Source organism: Labrus bergylta, chromosome 19 (genome assembly GCF_963930695.1).
Source record: "Labrus bergylta chromosome 19, fLabBer1.1, whole genome shotgun sequence".
NCBI lineage: Eukaryota > Metazoa > Chordata > Actinopteri > Labriformes > Labridae > Labrus > Labrus bergylta.
The window spans coordinates 24196154-24214750 of record NC_089213.1 but is presented as its reverse complement, the minus strand read 5'-3'; the positions used below and the strand labels follow the sequence as shown (position 1 = coordinate 24214750).

Here is an 18597-nt window from a genome sequence, read left to right as displayed (position 1 = left end):
CAAAGTGCAAAATATCTTTTTACAGTAAAAATATATCACACATGTACTAGTAGGCCTCCCTACTATTTTTATAGACGCCCTGGTCATAGCAATAAACCCCCTTTGACCATATGATCATCCTGCTTGCACTGACGTCGTGTAATAACGTGCTTAAAGGCTATCTGATGCACAAAGCTAAAATAAATAAATAAATAAATAAGTCCGGAATCACATGGCTGTGGGTCTCAAGTTTGGTCAGGTTTCAGTGAATCAAGCCAAAAGAAAGGCTTGTCTTTGAGTGTGTTCCAGGACTTCAAGTTTCTTTATTATTCATGTCGAGGCCAGTATTGAGAAGACAGATTAGCATTAGATGATGAAATGGCATCAGAGGCCTATAGGGCTACAGAGGAATTTGGACACATGTTGTAGTTACATAAGATTGCTTTACACTGAAGCGTGACTTGGTTTGATGCTTGCAAAAGTCAGCTGTTATATGCGATGTCGTGCTGTTTTAGGAGGATTTGTAAACTAATGATAAGCTGAATCAAAAAAAAAATGAAGGTTTTTATGGTGGCAAGAACTGTCGAAGCTGTATCAGTTGTTTGCATGACATGAAACAAAGCATGCAGCCAAACGTGTGAGGGAGAGAGTCTGTTGCAGGCAGCTTATCATGCATTGTTCAAGACTGAAACTTGGGCTAATTATAGTTAAAACGACAGTTTAGTGTTAAAATGTAACTATTATTAGCACTGATAGTGTGTGCCAAGTCTTTGTTAGCATCATTTAGTTATATCATCACAATGAAATAAATTACATTATCAGCTTATATGGCCCATGGAAATAGAGGCAAACATACCAACAGCTGTATAGAACTATGAACAATGCAACATCTTTAGGCTGGTGCTACTATGTAAATATGATTAACTTGCATGACAGACAGCTTTTGAAAAGGGGATTTGGCTTAGCTGCAAGTAAGTTTCCTTTATGTTATACTTTATTATTTATGAATTAGGGGTTTAAGCTGCAATTTTGAGGTATTGAAAAAAAGCATTTGTCTTTTGGAATAGTCAAAATAAAAAGTTTTTGGGAACGAGAAAATTCTATGAATTTATTTAGGTGAAAGGATTTTGGTTAGATCCAAGTTAAAATCACGTCACCGCAACAAAGCAAGAGTAGCAGCCAATATGTTCTAATGTTATTTGGGTTAAAGCCGTTGGAAGTAAAGGAACTGACCCTTAACAAGTGGAAATAGATAGAGTGGGACAGTCAGTGACTTTCAGTGTAAAATAATGATACTGCTCCATTTTTCCTTACAAGCCACAGCGCAGACAATCGACATGACTGAGTGACCTCACATACAAGTGAGTCAGCCAGGTGGGGTGATGTTTAACGTTCCCTGTGTGAGAGGCGCTCCCAGTGGTGAAGCTGCAGGTTTGTTTGACAGATGTACGCAGGAGACGTGACTGACTCGTGGGAGTGTCCAGAATGAGAACAACAACAGCAGCCACGGGGGTGTCAAAAGTACGGCCCGCGGGCCAACAGCAGCTTTAATCCGGCTCACGAGACACTTTTTGGAGAACGGTGAAATTTAAAACATATAAATACTTATATGCATTTTTTTTATCAATTACAATATTTATATAGAAAAAATGTATAATTAGCAAAGAAAGAGGGTAGTATGATTCAATTCAACGTGGCAATTTGAACTATCTTCCCAACAGGGAGTAACATCGTAAAAGAGACGAGCTGCTCCTGCGTTACGTAATCCCAGAGAACAGGCTGTCCAAAAAGAGAGGGGGTGTCACAGAACAACTACTTTATAGAAAGATAGAAGGGGCTGTATTTCTTTTGTCTTATTTGCTTACAAGTTGCCAAGATCTGATCAAAGAAATGGGACACAGGCACACAGCTGCACACCTTCAGTTCTGTCCACACTTTTCACAGTTTCTCCTGTCTTGATGGTGTGAAATGAAAGTTTGGCTGATATTAACAATGCTTACTTTCTGGTGAGCACAAGGTGGAGCTAGAGCGGACAAGAAAACTTGCTAAACGGCACAGTCTCCTCGCATGCAGACTATTGGGAGTGCAACGGGCATCTCGAGTGACTCAACTCCTGGTTATAGGAAAAACAAGAATGTCAAAATAACATGAACTGATTCTATATACAGATGGTTTATTTTTGCTTTACCCAGAGGAGAAATTGTTCTGGTGAGCACAAAAAAAAGGTTCAGCGTGACATCACTTTAAAATACTGCTGCGCCTTTAAAACCAGATTTGACTGTAAGAACTGAACACACACCCACGATGATCAATGGAAAGAGAAAGGGTCATCACATCTACTTTCAATACTTACATTTAAGTATTAAATACATGTTAAATAACAGTGTGTAGTTTAACATTTAAAAAGGGAAGCAGTATTCAAATCTTCTTCGCTTAATTATTTCAGTATTGAAAAAAAGATGTGTTCAGAGTCACTATTTAAAGAACTCCCAAAATGAAAAAGGCCTGCATTAAAACGAGAAGAAAGCTTTAACAGCCTGTTGTAATACCCCCCACCTACAGGTAACAGCTAATGATAGTTCAGGATTTTGGGGTGACCAATCAGATTTCTATAATGGCCAATCATTCTTAGAAATCCATAGTGAATGCCAAAAAACACTTACATTTGAAATATAACTTTTTTATATGTTGCAAGAATAACACAATGATTTCTGCTGGACGTGATCAGATTTTTTGCTGTTTTGCATAATCTAATTTTACATTTTCATGTGTAAATGTGCTGACTGATCAGTACAAGTACCCTATATTAAATTAAATAAAGAAATCAGCCAGCAGCCTATATATAAATATATGTATATCCATGTGTTGAGTCATAGTATTGTCTGCAAAAATAGTGCAGCCCACAGGAGGTCTCATTTGAACAAATCCAGCCCCCGACCCAATGTGAGTTTGACACCCATAAAATCTAAATACTTCTTAAACTTGTATGCAGACAATCCATCTCTTCAGGCTGCACATTAAAAACATCTGTGTTTATAAGTTTCCCTATAATAAATACCTTTTCAACATGTAAGGTTTAGATATTGTCTCAAATTTATTAGCTTTTCATTGGCAATCTGTTAAGGAAGATTCGTACACAAAATGCCAGACAAGTTTTAATTAACCTGCCTATTACAGGTTATTGCAGGCCTATTACGATTTACTTCCACTGAATGTGAAACAATGGAGCAGCATTCTTCTCCCAGTCCGTTTATGTGTGACAGTGACATGGTGTGGATCTTGATTGCGTCTTCCACATGCTGGTCCCCGTCACAACCAGTCAACTGATAGCCTTCTCTTTCATCACGCCACCTTTATTTTCCTAGTTGCCGAGCCATGGATCCTCTCTGTTTGTCCTTGAGATGAAGGCTATTTTTCTGGCCATTTCCGTGTGGTAAATCCGCCTGCAGTTCTCAAAGTTCTTCCGCTGTTGTTCTCGGCAGGGCTTCTCGAAGTAGCGCTTGCACTTCACTGTTTCAATAATTCCATCCTGAGTTAGAATCCTGGAGATAGTTAAGACATTGGTTATATTAAAATAAAAACTGTAATAAAGGAATAGGCTAAATGAGGCAGAACAAACGGAGGAGCTGCTAGTCTCTACTTCTGAATTATTGATAGGTTAAAACATTATATATTTAAAGCTCATTACAAGATGTGAAATATTGCAAATCTTTACAAAGGGTTTCAAAATTCATTCAAGTTGAAAAACAATGCACTGGCAGAAGGCTGCATCAAAACCAGAAGTTACTCTACAGACATTAATGTGTACAATAAAGCCCTGGTTCTCAACTGGTATCAGGACCAACACCTTCATGAAAACTTGGGAATAGGGATGGTTACCCAAAAACGTAAATCTTATTTAATGAAAGGCTTTCCATAAGTGCTGGCCCAAAACTCACTTTTATTATCAAGCTGCAGCTCGCTTTTCCTGTGCATTTTAGGGGCACGTGCCTCTGTTTGAAATCAAATTAAATATACGAGCATCAGAAGGATGTCTGTGTCAGTGTCTGTTGCAAAATAATTACAGGAAAGAAAAGGAAATGTAGTATTCTGCACAGAGACACTTGTCGTCACTACAGTCTGCTTCAGAAAACACCAGAAACACCTGTGGCACAATGTGACCCGTGCCGTGCACAATGTGCCTAAAAACGTTTTCCTAACACGCTACACATGTATGGTATGTGCCTGATGATTAATCAACACATCAGTGAATCATGTTTTTTACACAGGGCATGATTCTGACAACGCCTCTTCAGCCGGGGGAAGATCGTTCATAAGAGAAACCTGTCACTGTGTTTTGTCACTGTGAGAGAATCTGTTCATTAACTTAACAGTGATACCTGAGGGTTGTTACCTACAGCTTAACATCAGGATAAAATGACTGTTTTTTTTCACGTGGTGTCAGCTCCACATGCATGAATGCGCTCCTCTCCCTCTGTCTCTCTCTCTCTCTCTAAAACTGTGGGAGAGCAATGTGTGTTGATATCCTATTATCAAATGAATAATCAGCACCATGATGTGTTTGGTCTCAGTAAAATACTGCTCTTATTTTAACATATCAGTGTTTTACTGCATGATAGAAAAGCTTGGACATACTGCGAGAAGCATCACAGAGAACACTGTAGACTTTTACACATTAAAGGCCTAATGAAAAGATAAAACAAGGTATAACCATAAGAGTCCATATGCTACCTTCAGAGTTTCTGAGGTTACTTAAACCGTTTGGGGAGTGCATTGAAAAATCTGTTTTTCCATCGTGTTTCAACTTAAAATATAGTAAGATTTAAAAATGTTTCCAAAAACATAAATAAATCCCTTGTTTTAGTCAGATCTCGAAGTATATATTTGATGTGTTACATTAGACATCTTTCATGTCATGTGTTTAGTGTTTGCACCAAATAATGAAGAGTAGTATCAATAAGACTATTCATGAGTTAAACTGGTATTGATACAGGTATCGATAAAATCCTAACGATACCGGTCCCTAATCGGGACCCAAATGTTATTTTTAACTAATCAAAGTCAACCAATCAGAATGCAGGACTTTAGGTTTTTTCAAAATGTGACAGATCAAAGAAAGGTAAAACAAACACTGGCACACATTGGTAACCCCCTGATAACAGCTCTGTGACCCACCAGTTGAGAACCAGCTCAATAAAGAGTGTGAGGGTTAACACCATGGATGCATTATACAAGGTTAACACCTTGATATTTACAGTCTGGGCTTTACAATAAACTAAGAAGTACAAACGTAAGAAAGGCAGTTAAAAAACAAGAAGGTAAACAGATGAGGAAATAACTGTTCATAATAACAACAATATTATGAATAATGTCTTAGTTGGACAGCCTATGGGGCCTGTGGGGAAAAATAATCTTCCAGATAGTCACACCACTTCATTAACTCCAAACGCTTCTAGCTTTGGATTCAACTAAATAAACCATAAAACCACAAAACATAAACATAAGAAAATAAAGCGTTTATCTTCAGGCTGCGCTATAAGGTGACACTGCGCAGCCGCAGCTCTGTGACATTGAGCGGAAGGCTAACGTTAACGTAGCTAATGTTAGCTTTGTAATTTTCTGGATGACGGTGAACGTACGTTATGTTTTATCTCAAAATTAGTTTTCACCTGTTCAAAGTCTTGTACGCCGCATCAACGTTGCCGTCCTGGACCATCACAGTTCTTGCGATGAAGCGGAGGTGCCTCGACATGATGAGAACGGTGTCTGTTCTATAACTGTCCGGTTAGAAACAGTAGCTTCTTCTTCTTCTTCTTTTGTATTTCCGTCAGACTACATGCCTTGCGACACACTGCTGCCCCCTCAGTCGATATTTGGTATTGTTTTAAAGTATCTAAATAATTGAAATAATTAGAAAATGATTCCTATCGAAGATATAGCCTAAATTCTACTACTGCTTACACAATCTGTGACTGATGTTCAGACGAATTTAGTACCAGTGTTCCAGTGTTACTGTCTGTATTTGAGTGAATGATATAGCAATGTATATTTATTCTCTTTCCTCCATTAATAGGTTACAACCCTTTGCACATGTTTTACGGTTCTGCAGAGTCCATCCTCGTATTTTCCGATCTTTGCCAGATCACAAGCAACCACACAGTGTCCTAAACTAAGTCTTGTCATTATTAGGCTACAGTGTGCCTTCTTCCTTTGCCCAAATAGCATATCTTTGTTTTTACATTATTCTGAATTGAAAAGTAATGGCATCCCAGACACAGAAAACCCCACTAATCCTCCAGCCTGTTCGATTTTATACAACAGATATACTAATTCAACAATAAGGTCTAGCCTGTCTCTTAAATTTCATTTTCTATTCTAAAACTGAGGCCGAATCTAAACACATTACTGCCATCATAAAGTCCCTAAAACAGGAGAAGTTACAACTTAACGCTAGGTGGCGCTTTATTCAACAATTCTTTTCAACATGGTGTTTCACTGGATGAAGTTTATCCTACATGAATCAAAATATATACCGGTACTCCAAATGAAATGTGACACTTGTATGTTCACCGAAGGTAATTCTGGTAACATTTAAACCATCATCAGATTGATTGTATGGGTGAAGTCTTCAAATACATATTTAAAAAGTAAATACTAAGTTAACCTTTATGATTCTTAAATTGTGAAAAAACTTTAACACATAAAGTTTAAAACTGCTGTAGGCTTTATTTTTTATTTTTTATTTCATCCTTTTTATTAGTTTTTACTTTTGCTCCTTTTATTATTCATTTTCTGTTAGACTTACATCTTAAATTGTTAAGAAAAAACAAGTAGTCAGCAATCATCACCATAGGTATGTTGTTAAAACTTGTCCACACATCTGAATATATAAAAATGAATATAAAATTACAAAATTAGAACATGTAAACATTATGAACATCTATAATAAAAACAAATCAGATGTGTTTACTGCTCTTCACATATTAATGCTGTATGGTTTTTGGATTTGACTTGTTGTTGTTGTTGATGTTTTTATACAACATATTTTCTATTAGTGGTAAATAAGGTTATGACAATATATATTTTGCCTTTGTATGTTTTCTGTGTGTTTATCCTGATGTTATATTTGAAAGGTGATCATTATAGATGTGTTGAATGTTTGACCACATAGGGCCTATCAACCTATTGGTTTTGACATATATATGGGTGTGGTCCCCCCTCCTTTGTTCAAAAATGTGCAGGCCTATCTTCTTCTTAAGTCTGCTGATTTTGCACTGCCCTGAATCTAAGTGATGTGTGTATAACTACCTCCTTTTTCTCTGTTAGACTTATATCACATAATTCTTGGGTGGACATGGAAGTAAATGACACTCTCAAACATTGTAAATTGTTTCCTCTTTCTCTGTACTTGCTTAAACCTAACCTGGGTTTCTGCATTACAGGGATCAGCAGCAAGCCTAGATAGCCTGCAGGGCAAGCACAGATTTATGAAACCACATCCGTTGTGATAACTATGGGACAGTGGTTTCCGGTGTTGTGTTTTCATCAGGTCCATTCTTCTCTTCTTCTTCTCATCCCTGAGCCACAGATGTCCTCTGCACGTCTCAGTCTGAGGTCACTCAGCGGTGAATAACAGCCTGTATGGTATGTCTAATTAGCATTCAATAGTGCTTTTATATGAGCGTACTCTTTATAAAGTACCCAATGGGGATTATTCCGATGTTGCTGAAACCCTATAGGGTACAGTACTGATGGTGCCACAGGGAGGAATGCTGAGACAACCAGCACTGATAACATCATGGCTCCTTTTGTTGGCTCAATGCACTGCATCATGTTTCCAGAGGCATCCCTTGTGATCCAGACTTGATGACATAATCTTGGCTGAGTGTGTGTGTTTGTGTGTTTGAAGATGAGAGAGATGAGAGATACTATAGTGTTAGTCCTCAAATGTGCAGGTTAGTGGTGTCTTATTTCTGTGTTTACAACACAAATAAGACCTAAAGACATGAAACCATGTGACTTAAAATCCAGAAAAATTTATTACGAGATGACATGAGGAGTCTGTGCTGGATGAATGAACATGATAACATACTGTAGCATTGCTTTTGATTATGATGGTTAAACTTCCCTCATGTGTCTCATCTCTCAAAATGTTTAATTTCAGACTGAAAACGATGACGACCCTGCCCTGCATGGTTGCCTCCAGCAAACCCCCCCACCCTCCCCCCATCACCACACACACACACACACACACACACACACACACACACACACACACACACACACACACACACACACACACACACACACACACACACACACACACACACACACCTTCCCCACTGAAAAGTTGATGAAAAGTTACCCTGATCCCTGGTTTCACGGTACAGATTTTGCCTCAGGTTGGGATTAATGGAAAAAAGTACAATTGTTCTAAATGCATGTTTTTATTGATAAGGCAACCTGTAGCCCATCGTGCCTTCTGAACTTCCTGATAAATAATTGAGTCTAATAGCCGAACACCAACCTAAAAAAAAACAATTAGCACGTTAAGTATATCCGAGAAAAAACAAAGCTCTTACTGGAAGCACATTTTCCAGCTCGTATCTAAATCTTTCACCGTGCTGACAGAGGTGGAGGCTACAGTCGGAATCAGGGGGGAAAGTCCCTCTCTGCTACCAGCCTCGGGATTGGCTGGCTCTCATCAGGTCCAGACGAGCTATCAGCCAATCACAACAGGCACTGATGCTGGCAGGGGAGACGGCTTCAAACCGGTGAACGAACTGAGGCGGACAGACGCTCGGAAACTGATAGAGACCACTTCCAGTCTGCAAAAGTGTCACCTCTGCAAGAAGTAGCATCAAGATGGAGAAGAAAATCAGAGATTTCTCAGGAAAATGGACGATGAAGTCTTCGGTAAATTTCGAGGAACTTTTGAAAGCACTGGGTAAGAAATAGATGTATTGATAGATAAAAAAATTTTAATGTATACTGAAAATGCAAAAAAAAAGTTGGGTTTTTTTCAGTGCAAAAAAAGTTTCCCAACAGTACAGGGATGCATCCCATTTTTTCTACCTTTTTTCAACATTTTCATGCAAAAACCTTTAATTTGAAAACATCTTTACAGATACATAATTATCAAGCCACACTGTTAAAATGCTGAACAAAAAAAGGGGGGAAGGGGAAGCATCAGCTGCACAAAGACCTGTCAATCATGTTTTCAGACTCAGAGTGGCATTGTCAGCCGGAAATCCACTTGGCTTTGAGGTCTACTGGAGAACCAAAGTGGTCTGAAGTGGCTCTGTGTGGTTTAATTGGTTTGCCCCTGCCTTGTTTGTCTATGTTCCAGAGGGGGGGTAGAGGGTCTTGCTAAGCTATAAGAGGTTGTATAAGAGTGAGAGAGAGCAGGAAAAGAGGGAGGTCAGGTGAGGGGCAGCCAGTGGCATCCATAAAAAATCTGAAGACAAATAGCCTGTGGAGGAATGTTAGATTAGACTCATCTGAAGCAGGGTCCTCCTCATGCGGTTGTAATTAGAGCCAGTGTAAACGGAACTAAGCCTCGACATGGGCCCCAGCAGCCAGCCGGCTCTGAGGCTGACTTTCCTTCACTTCCCTGGGCCTCTCCAATCCAGTCTATGGCTCTGTGTGTACGTGTGTGTGTGTACGTGTGTGTGTGTACGTGTGTGTGTTGCCTCTGCTGGTAAGACTCTATGAGCAAATATGGTCAGAGCTTAATCCGATTTGTAGGGTGGTCTTGATCTTATTGAGTCTGTCAAGCTTACATGAATTAAGGGCACAAACTGAAAGGTCAATAGGCAGATAAAATTGGTATGTATTTATAAACCATCTCATCTCTAATCATCCAGCAAATAGGAGTTAACATAAGCTTTTCATTTTTTAAACCACTTAACACATCATTAGAACCCTGTACAGTCTATACAGGGTTTCTTGGGGAAGTCAATTAAATAACTACAAAGGAAATAAACATAAAATACCACCAATTTACAGATTCATTAAACAACAATAAAGAGACACACAACTACTTCAGACTACAAAGAAGGACTACATGTCCAAAAACAAAGCAACCACAGAGAGAGACAAGTTGGCCAGAGATTTTATCAATTCTAGTGATACAAAACAATCAAAAAATTCCACAAAGAAAGCAATAGAATTATGATCTTTATTGAATCTATCTTGTTCCTAGTGGCCGGGCTCAGAGGACACCCAGAGACATATGTCCTTCATGCCTTAATGCCACTTGTAGCTGTCATTAACTGCTTCATTATCAGGTAGAGACATTTCAAAAGTTGGATTTTCTCATTTGGACGTCAGGTTCAGTTATTGACTTAGTTAACTCAAAGTTTTCAATGTTTGTTTTCATTGGCTTTTGCAAAGTTTGTATTCAAATTATTTCAAAATGCAGCTCTGACGTTATCATTAACTTTTTTGTTCATGCTTAAATTACATCGTGTGTTAAGAGGCATCGACCGGCTTCAATGGACATTTAACTTGAGCCAGTGATGAGGGGAGTTTTAACTCTGGTTGAACGATGTGTTAAACACTATAACAGTAATTAGTGGTTTGAAAGAACATACCGGTGGTTTTGCATGTTGTAACTCATGTATATATATCAAGCGTGTTTCTTATTAATGCAACCATTTTCTGAAACATACCATGCTGAACATTTTTGTAGATTGACTTCCTTGCTTAAAGTTTTAATTGCTAAAAGATGTCAGCATGCGTAGTCATTAAGCAAATAAATTAATCACATTTTAAGTCAAATTTAAGTTTTTATTGTTTGGGAATGCAGCAGCACAGCCTGCTCTGAATACTGCATTCCCATCTTTGTTATGGGGACTTCAACATGCACATTGTATAAAGGGTGACATGAACTTGATTGTGACTTGTTTTTATAAGGGCTGCTGTATGATTTTTGACACTCATAGATCGTATGCCATAGTTTTATAGAATGCAAAGAAAGGTAACACATTTTAAACATTCCCTGCCTGCAGCTGCATGTGATGCAGATTAAAACAGTTTAGGTGTCAAAAATGTGTTTTAAGAAAGCTGGCAAGAGATGGTGCAGAGGTAACTGGAGGGGGTCTTGGGCTTGGGAGGGATGGAGTGTTCTTGGAAGAAGTTTGCTGACAGGAGAGCTTGGTAAGTGGCTTGGCAGGCAAAGGCAATTGAAGTTCATTCAAGAGCATTATTCATACATAAAGGAATTCAAAGTGCTTTACAAAGTAAAAAAAAAAGACATTTAAAACATGAAGAAAGAGACATGCCATTGAGCAAGACCAACAGGTTAAAATATGTGCTTATTATCTTATCTTATTGTGCTCAGAAGTCACTGACTGAAGAGTCTGACCTTTGTGAGTTTTAATAAATTCTGTTTTGTTTAATCTTGAGCTATAACTTTCAGAATCATTGGTATGTTTCTTTAATGTGTTATTTATGACCTCTGTTTGTGTGTGAACAGGTGTGAATGTCTTCCTGAGAAAGATTGCAGTAGCAGCAGCGTCCAGCCCAGCGGTGGAAATCACCCAGCAGGATGAGAGTCTCTCCATCAAAACGTCCACCAGCGTCCGCACCACCCACGTCTCCTTCACTGTGGGTCAGTCCTTCAGTGAGACCACAGTGGATGGACGTCCTTGCACGGTACACAGCCCTGAACTTCTCATATAACATTCCTATGTAATGATAATATATGCAGCATACCAGCTTGGCCAAGGACAGCATAACTGGCATGTGGAAATAATTTCAGTAAACCTCCAGAGTCGGTTCTGGTGATAATGCACGGATCTGTTCTTCATTTGTTCATGCTGAGCGAGTGGTGAAGGACATCGTTTCTGACAGGTCCATAAAGTGTTCTGACATGAAGAGCACAAAGAGTACCAGTTATGATGAAACCCAAACTTCACAAAAATTCAAGCACTTAAATTGTGTCCATTATTAATGTTGTTCTTATATAATCTCCGCAGAGTGTTCCTACGTGGGAAACAGACACAAAGATCAGCTGCGAACAGACAGTACAGAAAGGGGAGGGGCCAAAGACATCATGGACCCGAGAGCTGACCAACGATGGAGAACTGATACTGGTAAATATTAAGCAAACAGCACCAATAAGGCTTTAGGAGAATGAATACTATTTAAAGAAAGGAGTAGAGCTGTGATGGTTTGATAGCCTGAGAACTATTTAATTAGAGTTATATATCTTTAAGGTTTGGTAAAGAATACTTTACATTGGTCATTTATGAGCCATATTTTAGCAAAACTTTTATGAAACCAGGAGTAAACCCGCCTAAAGCATCAAAACGCTGCCGCTGCTACAACAAAGATGTATGATGGATGCATAATGAAGACCTTAAATCAACAACACCAATCAGCCTTTTTACTAAAACACAAAACAATAAGTAGCATCCTAAGTTCTTTAGCATCCCAAGTTCTAAAAAAAACCATTTTCTTGATATTTTTTTCTGGAAATAATCATATTTTCTTAATGGAGATTGAAGAGGCTGTGCCAAGCCCCTGACATTATGTGGTAGCATGGAAAAAAATATCAGTTGCTGTTTCATGCTAGTTTGCTGATTAGCATTTAACCAAAAGTTCACCTATCAACCAAAATATTGTGAGGCTTCAATTAAAGTGATCATCAGAAAAAAAGTTGCATTCATTTCATGTTTGAAGACCAAAATTACAAACGGCCAAGTTGAGAAAAAAAAGGTTCACATCTTCCCAACGTTAATACTTTGTTGAAAATATTGGGAACATTGGAAGTGTAATTTAACTGTTGGCTGCAGAGCCACCAATTTTGGCTCCCCTTTCCAGCATTTACCAAGCCACTGGGATAGTGTGCCAAACTACAAAGCTAGAATGACCAAGAAGCCAAAAAAAGTGAAAATACAATTTCCTGACTTGTCAGGTTATGAACATTTGCCAAAAAGACGTTTCTCCATCTACTTATATTGTAAGAGAGGTATGTGTATCAGCAGATTTTTAATAACTTCCTGAACATCTAAACAGCAAACATGTGAATCAACAAGTCTTAAAGTTGTCATAGTATCAAACTGGGCAACAAAAACTCCTTTTATTTAAAACTATATGAAAGTTCTTAATCATTTGTTATCATTACTAAGCATCAGTACATTCTTTAATAAATAGTAACATATTCCATTTGTAATGAAATACAAGTCATTTATAATTCGTATCTTAATGCAAAATGGTACCAAATGTTGAAACTCTTTTCCTTGTTGATGTTTTCTTTCAGACAATGACTGCTGGCGATGTTGTCTGCACCAGAGTTTATGGAAGGGAATGAGGAAATGTCCTCAAGTTTCTCTCACAATCCTCCGGTTTTGTGCCTCATGCATGGTTTACATTAACTCCTTTTGTTTTCTTCTCCAGTCAGATGTTGGTCAGAGCTCACTCGCACAGTACACTGTGTTTAAGGCTTCAAATGTAAAAGGTTGCTTTTGAAACACCAAAGCTGCTCTGACTTTTTTATGTATCATAGATAAATTTCACATATTCCTTTTTTAAAAAAGCTGTATTGCAGTGTCTAGACCCTTTCCCAGATGTTAATAAACTGTTTTATATGAATTCAATGTTTGCTGATTCCTTCACTCGTGTTGAAAGTTGTCTCCTCCCTTTCCCTTGTCATCCATCAGCATATCACTTTACATCACCGTGTCGTTCTTATTCTCCAGATTATTCCCCACCCTTTCCTCCCTCCGTTTCTCCTTGCAATCCATACTTTTTCCTCTGTGTGCTTTTTGTTTTTTAACAAGATGTCAATAAGTTCAAAAACCCCAGAAGGCAATTCCTATTCCACAAACTCTGCTTTAAGAGACATTTGGCAAAGATGAAAGGGAAACAGGGAGTGGAAAGGAAAAAAAAAACGAAAGAGGGGTGGTCATGAGAAAATGATTTCATAGATTTCATAGCGTCGAGAGAGGTTACACTTTGCATGCTCCCAGTTCCAGCTGTACCTACTTACAGAATGAGCTCAATAAAAAAAATCCCCCACCCTTTTTCTTTGGCTTTGCACCCAGGTACAAAGTGTTTAGTGGTTTCCTCTGCTTACAGTGTGCTGAGAGATTTGCAGCTGTTGCCTCTCAAAACCCCACTCTTCAACATAGTGGAAGCAAACAAAATATATAAACAGACTTGAAATTTGAAGACAAAGAAAGCACCGTTAGCTTAAAAATTAGTATTCAGGGTCTTTGTATTGTAAACTCAAACTGAGCCGTATGGTTAAGACTTCATCTTGCTGTGAAAAATAGACCTCTTGGCACTTCCTGAGAAGAGTGCTGCAACGGTTCACAGGCAGTGATGGTTTTTCCAGGTTTTTTCAAACAGTTTTCAGACAAGCGCCTCTGTGAAGTGTGTCCCACTTTATGCACACTGAGCTGAGCGAGCAGAGGGAGGAATGGGCCTCCTGAAGAATGAATGTTCTCAATAACCCCTGTGGGTAATTGTGTGTTTCTGCATTAGCGGTGAAGGAAGTACTCAAATTGCACAAGTTCTGTACTCAACATTTTAATTACATTATGATTAAATACAAATACATGGCTGTTTTTTAACAGATCTTTTGTTGATCACCAGCTTTATTTTAGTAGCCTATTTGGAACAACAAGTAGAAAATTTGAAAAAAAAAACAATGACTAATTATTTCTGTAATGGGGGGGTTGTCATACCATTAATAGTTATCTCAATTATCTGTTAACTATGTAGTGGAACAAGCTAGCATTTTGTTTTATCTGGTCTAGCTAGCTCAACATATTCAAACTGAGCTTACTAGTTGAGCTAGCTAGCTTATGACTGAACTAGCTCAGTTATTTTGTCCCTTCTCCTTAAAGCATACAGATGAGCTAGTTAGCAAGCTTGGTTATCTCAAAAGTAGCATGTTTAGACACTGTAAATGGAAATCAATATCCATGAAAACTCTCACAGACAAATCATGATATCTTCAAAGTTACAGAGGTGTTAGCAACATTAGCAACACTTTGCTGTTTACGTTGGCCAATGTGTCACTAGTTAGGAACTTAACAATCAGGTAATGTAGTTCAATGCTGGGGATTGATACCCTTCGATTAAAAAAAAAAAAATCTGTTGGGTTGTTAAATGAGATTATGAGCAGCAAAGAAGAACAAAAACATGTAATACAAAATATCTTGATTTATTTTACTTGTTCAAATGTTTATTAATTGTAACACTTATTTTTGAGAATCTTTGGTGGATGTGCAAACAACTCATCTAAAATGTTACATGAAGCGACAAACCTCTCTCTTTGTGACGGGTCATGATAAGCTATAGCTCTGTATAATGGTTTAATAAGAAGGGACAAAGTAATTGAGCTAGTTTACTCATTTGCTAGCTAGCTCAAGCAGCAAGCTCACTTTGAATGTGTTGAGCTAGAAACTATAGCTAGCAGATATTTGAGAAATATTTAAATGGTATGCAATTTAAAATAACCCAGAGTGTAGGAGGAATATTTAAACAAAAGTTCTCTATGCCATTGAAAACTCTTAAATATATTGGAGGTTTAATTCACAACAACGTATCATACAGTCAGGACTTAAGTAGGTTACAGTATGTCTGTTCATGTTATTTTCACTTTTGATGAGCAATAAGTCAGTGTCAGCCACTCGTTATGTTGCGTTTATGCCTCACAGGCAGAAGGTATTTTCAATGGCATCAGTGAAAACCAATATCATTGTGTAAGCTCTCATAACAATCACAGTGCTTTAATTGCACTCTGGAGGAGAAGGAAAATTCCTTGCTATTTGCTTAGTAAGAAAATTGGCATGGAACAAATGATTCCTTTGACTGATGGCTGTTAGCCCCATAGGAGCAAGTCCAAACTAGCCGCACCCTGCTTTTTAGCTGGGTCACTTTGAACATACACAATGTTTATGCCAACTCATTCCTGAGGCAGGCCTGCATTGCTCAATTGATTGAGGAATGCTTTGGTTTTAGGACCTGCAGGCACCAATATTTGAACCCGGGCCATCCGAACATATTATGACAAGGAAATGATGAGTCACAGGAGTGAGACTGAAAACAGCGATGCTTCTCAGGGCACATAGGCTTAACAAATCAAATGCTGTGTGCCAGTTCAGGTAGATGACACAACTTATGAGCTTGTGCTGTCTTTACAACAATGCAATTTTAATATAAACTGGAAATGAGACTTACATTTACAATCCTTCTTAGTTGCTCATAACGGCCTGGACTAAGAATCGAGGTATGTTTTCCCTGAGGGGAAAATAATGTGTGCAATATTACCTTGCATCAATAAACACCTAGCATCCTCTTAAACATAAATTCCAACAAAAAGCTAAATGTTTCATCTGGTAAAGTAGTTCTGGCCAAAAAGGAAGGTGAAGGATGTCAGTGGAAAGCGAAGGTCAACATCAACAGGGCCTTCAATCCTTTGTTTTTTTAAGTAACATTTGCTTGGTTGCTTGTGCTGACAAATGGTTACAAGGCAAAACATTGTATTTAGATGGATCACACATTTAACACAGAAAAGGAAGATGAATAAGATGGAATTAGATTAAAAAAAAACAGATAGCAAACTCATTCTTACTCCTGGGTCTGATCTGGCTGTGGCTGGTAAATTGGTAAGCTTTACTTTATCAGCTGATGTTATTAAGTAACCAATGTCTCATGCATGTCAATTCACAGTTCCTGGTCTTTGCCAAGTTTGCTTGATTTTTACTAACTGATTGCACAGTCAAACATTGTACAACACATTATGAGCTCTGTTTTCAATACTCCATAATTTAACAAAAAGTTATGTCAGTCTATACTTTGTAAAAAAAAACAAAAAACAAAACAAAACAAAGATTTTAAAATGATGCAGAAAACACATGGAGCATTACATCTTGACAAAGTGCTGAAACTGTAAAGAAGAAAAAAGTGAAGCCCTGGGCTTGAATGTTTCACTTAGCTTAAACATCATACAGCTTTAATAAAGAGCTGATCAATTGGCCTGAACACTTATTATACCCCTTATATCAGTTAGGCTATCATTTACATGTGCCTAGTTATGCATGAATAGGCAGTCTGTATGTATGAAGTTCAGATCATAAAGTAACATGGGAATTTACATGATATGTGTGATTAGGGCTGTATGTGAACTGTATGTGTGCGTGACTGACACTCCAACCTATGCCTTTAATGAAATCATATGACTCCTCTCACCCATGTGACCCCATGTGACTTATAGAAGATCAGACTGAAAGGAGATCTGGGTGGATTGTACAATGGCATTTAGCACATAAACTGAAGGTGGAATGATGCTCAACATTTACACAAGATGCCTTATTATATGAGAGAAAACTAAATTGACCAAACAAACAAACAATGACAGAAAAACAATTAGAGCATCAATCTACACTCTCTATATCTATAACTGTTTTTGGTAAAGCAACATGTTCAATGAAAATAGCATTGAGCAACTATAATTAAATGTTAAGATGACTATAAAGCGGTATTAAAGAAGCCGATTCAATTCAAAAAACTTTCCTTTCTGTTACCTGAGATCCAAAAACGTAACAGCTACCTGAGGCTCAAATCCCACATTTGTCCTAAAAATCACAGTCAGCTGAGACCAGAGAAGTGAAATGTATTTATTCCTCTAAGGCACAAGAGGGACATCTACTGGACGGAAACTGGGAATCTTTTTAAGACAATGTAAGGAGAGAGTGGGGTATGACATGCATCATATTGTGACATGACCAGGAGTCGAAACCTGTGACCAGTGCAACAAAGGCTGTGTTCTCTGTATTGTGGACACCTACTCTACCAGATTTCAAGTCAGGGGACATCACAGAGTATAAAGGCATGCCTGGTATGAACTATAAAAGTCCATCAGAGCTGCATAAAAGGACATACTCACAAAAACTAGAAAGCTGCTCATGGACAACAACATGTGGCAGGAAATGCAATCAGGAGTAGGCCTAATACAAGCAGGTCTGAAGTCTGTGACTCCATCCTACCAATATGCAGATTATATGCCAGATTCTACAGACAGGACAGTGACAACACTTTAAAGTCCCACTGTAATCCAGAGGAGACTGCACTACATGGGGAAGAATGCAAGTTGCCAGCCCAGGGCTTTGAAGAAGGTGAACCCCTCCAAGGCTACAGACTCTGATGAAGTGGCACAGAGAGTCATAACAACTGGCAGAGGTGTACACAGACATCTTCAACACCTTTAACGCACTCACCTCTAAATAATCTGTTATAGTACTGGTACCTATAAATTCAAACACAACCAAAATGAATTGCTTCAGGCCAGTTGTATTCACATCAGTAGCCAGGAAGTGTCTGGAGAAGCTGGAGATGCTGATTCTGCCCTCCATCAACTCTGTGGGACACTGTGGACCTGCTACATGTGTTTGCCCACCGCCCCCAACAGATCAGTGGGCGATGTGGTGGCCCTGGCACTCCACAATGAAACACCTGGAGTGTGCAGAAGATTAGAGTACTGACACCCACCTGTAGCTGGATCTTGGACTTCCTGATAGACAGTACACAGATGGTGAGGATGGTAAACAGGGTCTTTACTGAGCTCACAGTCAGCACAGGAACCCTGCAGGGCTTCTGCCT

The 18597-nt window shown here is 38.5% G+C and overlaps 2 protein-coding genes across 2 annotated transcripts; one reads left to right on the top strand and one right to left on the bottom strand.

Annotated features, from left to right (window-relative positions):
• Positions 1–3049: 3049 nt before the first annotated feature.
• Positions 3050–5806, bottom strand: mrps21 (mitochondrial ribosomal protein S21). The gene is made up of 2 exons (XM_020640251.3): positions 5649–5806; positions 3050–3521 (listed from the first exon to the last, which is right to left on the bottom strand). Exons 1-2 carry the CDS (start codon positions 5729–5731, stop codon positions 3341–3343), a joined length of 264 nt encoding a protein of 87 aa, XP_020495907.2. The 5' UTR covers positions 5732–5806; the 3' UTR covers positions 3050–3340.
• A 2952-nt stretch (positions 5807–8758) lies between these two features.
• On the top strand, positions 8759–13578 carry crabp2b (cellular retinoic acid binding protein 2, b). Its single transcript, XM_020640270.3, has 4 exons — positions 8759–8926; positions 11459–11637; positions 11961–12077; positions 13247–13578. The coding sequence occupies exons 1-4, from the start codon at positions 8845–8847 to the stop codon at positions 13295–13297; spliced, it is 429 nt and encodes a 142-aa protein (XP_020495926.1). The 5' UTR covers positions 8759–8844; the 3' UTR covers positions 13298–13578.
• Positions 13579–18597: the final 5019 nt, after the last annotated feature.

Coding starts and splice junctions, on each gene's coding strand:
- mrps21 (XM_020640251.3), bottom strand. CDS start 5,731: ATGTCGAGGCACCTCCGCTTCATCGCAAGAACTGTGATGGTCCAGGAC. Junction 3,522..5,648: donor GCGTACAAGACTTTGAACAG/GTGAAAACTAAT, acceptor AACTATCTCCAG/GATTCTAACTCAGGATGGAA.
- crabp2b (XM_020640270.3), top strand. CDS start 8,845: ATGGAGAAGAAAATCAGAGATTTCTCAGGAAAATGGACGATGAAGTCT. Junction 11,638..11,960: donor TGGATGGACGTCCTTGCACG/GTACACAGCCCT, acceptor TAATCTCCGCAG/AGTGTTCCTACGTGGGAAAC. Junction 12,078..13,246: donor ACGATGGAGAACTGATACTG/GTAAATATTAAG, acceptor GTTTTCTTTCAG/ACAATGACTGCTGGCGATGT.